We start from the raw sequence: 2,500 nt of genomic DNA on the forward strand, positions 1-2,500 counted from the left end.
GGGATAAAGAAAATTCAACCGGACGAACGGACGAACGAACGGCCGAGTATGATGATGGTAATTTCGATTCCATTACTGAATGTTTATGCTACGCAGAAGGAGCCTTTAAGTCGCAGTCTATCGACTTACGGCCGGATGTTCACTTTTCTTTTTTCTTTTTTTTTTTGGTCCGGATCACCGGGCTCTGATAACGATAATCGAGTGTTTTTAATATCACTCAACACATGCTGTGCAGTGCACGGTTGAGTGCTGAACGAGTGCTACCATATATGAGGAGAGGATTCTTTTAGAGCGTCCACTAAGCGACGATGAAGAAACACGAAGCACTTCATTTCAATTGGAAACAAAAATTCAATTTTTCAAATTCAACACTACACCCCACGTGGCGCGTGGACACATGTGGCCATTAGGCCACATCATCATCGATCCAGACACCGATAAGGCTCGCTGGCTGGCTGGCTGGCTCCACCCAACTCACAGCCCGCCCATATGCACCACTAAATCGCTGCTCCCCCCAGCAGACATTAGGATGCGGGAAGGGAAGGGAAGGGGAGGAAAGGAATTCGCCAGAGGGGTACCTACCGTACGCGCCTTGCTGCCGCTATCAATGGCGACGATGGCATCATGCTCAGTGCCACTATTCTCCCGGGTCGATGTGCCGTAAAGTGGCACCGTCGATGCGTCATCGGATGGGCGACGGTCGCTGGTGGCCAGGACCGCCTCCTCGGACCCCACCACCAGGTCATTCGCCTGCTGTTGCTGCGGTGGTGGCGCTCGCTCGTGTTCGTGCTCGTCCTGCAGCATGCTAAACTGGCCCGACTCGGCCACCGTCCGGTATGGTCCCTGGGCAACGACGCAGCCCGCACTCATCAGCACGATATGCTCCATGTCCTTTAAGTACTGAAGCTGGTGCGTTACCAGCACGCAAACTTTGTCCTGCAAGGGGGGGTGGAAAAACAGCGGAACGGTGAGAACGAGGGCTGGGAAAGGGGTTTCGAACGTGTATGCAACTCGCGCTCCACCAGGAACCCGATCCGCACCAGAGTGCGCAATTTCCCACGGAATCGCACTGACTAGTGAAGCGGGGCCCGCACAACGGCCTGCTGTGCGTGACACACGCTTCGACGTTTTTCGACGAGTTCGCTGACACGGGGCAGCGACGGCGATTCGGGGTGTAACATAGGCACCGCACACACGCTGTCACTGCTGCTATTTATCTCGATTTGACACGGAATATTAAACAAAGCGGCGCTTCTGACCAACAAAAATGGGTCTATACAATAGGCATATCTCTCACGGATCTTCGTACAGCCCACGGTTCCATTCGATTACCTTTAAGTACTTCATAATGCACTGCTCAAAGATGTGCCGACCGACGTGCGTATCGACGGCCGATAACGGATCGTCGAGCAGATAGATATCGGCACGCCGATAAACTGCCCGCGCGAGACTGATCCGTGCCCGCTGGCCACCGCTCAGGCTGATACCACGCTCACCGACCACCGTCCCGTCACCGTACGGTAGCAGCTCAAAGTCTCGCTCCAGGGCGCACACCTTCACCACCTCCCGGTACCGCTTCTCCTGGTAGTCCTCCGTGAAGACGATGTTGTTCTTAACGCTGCCCTCAAACAGCCACGGTTCCTGGGCCGCATAACTGACGCTCCCGTTCACCTCCAGCCGGCCTTCGTCCAACTCCAGCTCACCCAGCACCGTCGCCAGGAGCGTGGATTTCCCGCATCCGACCGGACCGACCACTGCACACGGTTTACCCTTGACCACCGTCAGCGTCACATTACGGATGCCATTTCCTGTCGTGTACACAATTGGGTGATGATAATGAGAGCCGTGCAGCCCAGGATCACGCCGGATGGTGGCCAGCGAGCCAACTTACCTCGCAATCCTTGCTCATCGTCATCCGCCACGGACGGCAGGAGCAGTTGCTTCTCCCAGAGGGCCGTCCCCTGGCGCATCACAATACCGTGACCGGTGATGGCTTTTTGGTTGAAGAGACGTTTGCTTTTTGGAGCACCACGAACGGTCCGGGTGGTGTGGTCGCCCATTGGCTTCATTGCCGTGGGGGCCGCGTGGCCACTGCCATTACTGCTGGCTGATATCAGACCAACCGAAGCCTCATCCGGCACCACCGGGTCCCGCTCTGCCGGAACCGACGGTGATTTGTATTTCCGCTCGTCCAGCAGCAGAAAGTCCTGGATGCGCCTTATCGAAACCAGACCCTCGTGGACGGATGTCAGTGCCAGGGGCCAGAAGTGCAGCATCGAGCTGTACAGCCAGTTGAAGTAGGACGTCACGATAAACACCTTCTTCGCGGTGAACACGTTGCCGTACAGCACGTACGAGCAGAGGCTGAGGAAGATCGCGATGCGGGAGACGAGATTGAACGACAGCAGGCCGGCCCGGATGAACAGCGTGCCCCGGATACCGCGCACCTCCTTCCGCCGGATGCGGTCGACCATGCGGCTAAAGCTGTCCTCCCAGGCGT

The 2,500-nt window shown here is 56.6% G+C and overlaps 1 protein-coding gene across 4 annotated transcripts in view; it reads right to left on the reverse strand.

Annotated features, from left to right (window-relative positions):
- The window catches only part of LOC126572028 (ATP-binding cassette sub-family C member 4-like), a 10,928-nt gene that overhangs the window by 4,115 nt on the left and 4,313 nt on the right, over window positions 1-2,500 (reverse strand). For all 4 annotated transcript variants that reach the window (XM_050231030.1, XM_050231032.1, XM_050231028.1 and 1 more), the window contains exons 5-7: window positions 1,892-2,500; window positions 1,333-1,808; window positions 583-936 (exon numbers count right to left, since the gene is read on the reverse strand). The exon at window positions 1,892-2,500 is cut by the window's right edge and continues 111 nt beyond it. In XM_050231030.1, coding sequence (XP_050086987.1) covers window positions 583-936; window positions 1,333-1,808; window positions 1,892-2,500 — 1,439 coding nt within the window. The remainder of the gene's footprint in view (window positions 1-582; window positions 937-1,332; window positions 1,809-1,891) is intronic.

The sequence above is a fragment of the Anopheles aquasalis genome, chromosome 2, assembly GCF_943734665.1.
Source record: "Anopheles aquasalis chromosome 2, idAnoAquaMG_Q_19, whole genome shotgun sequence".
Taxonomy (NCBI): domain Eukaryota; kingdom Metazoa; phylum Arthropoda; class Insecta; order Diptera; family Culicidae; genus Anopheles; species Anopheles aquasalis.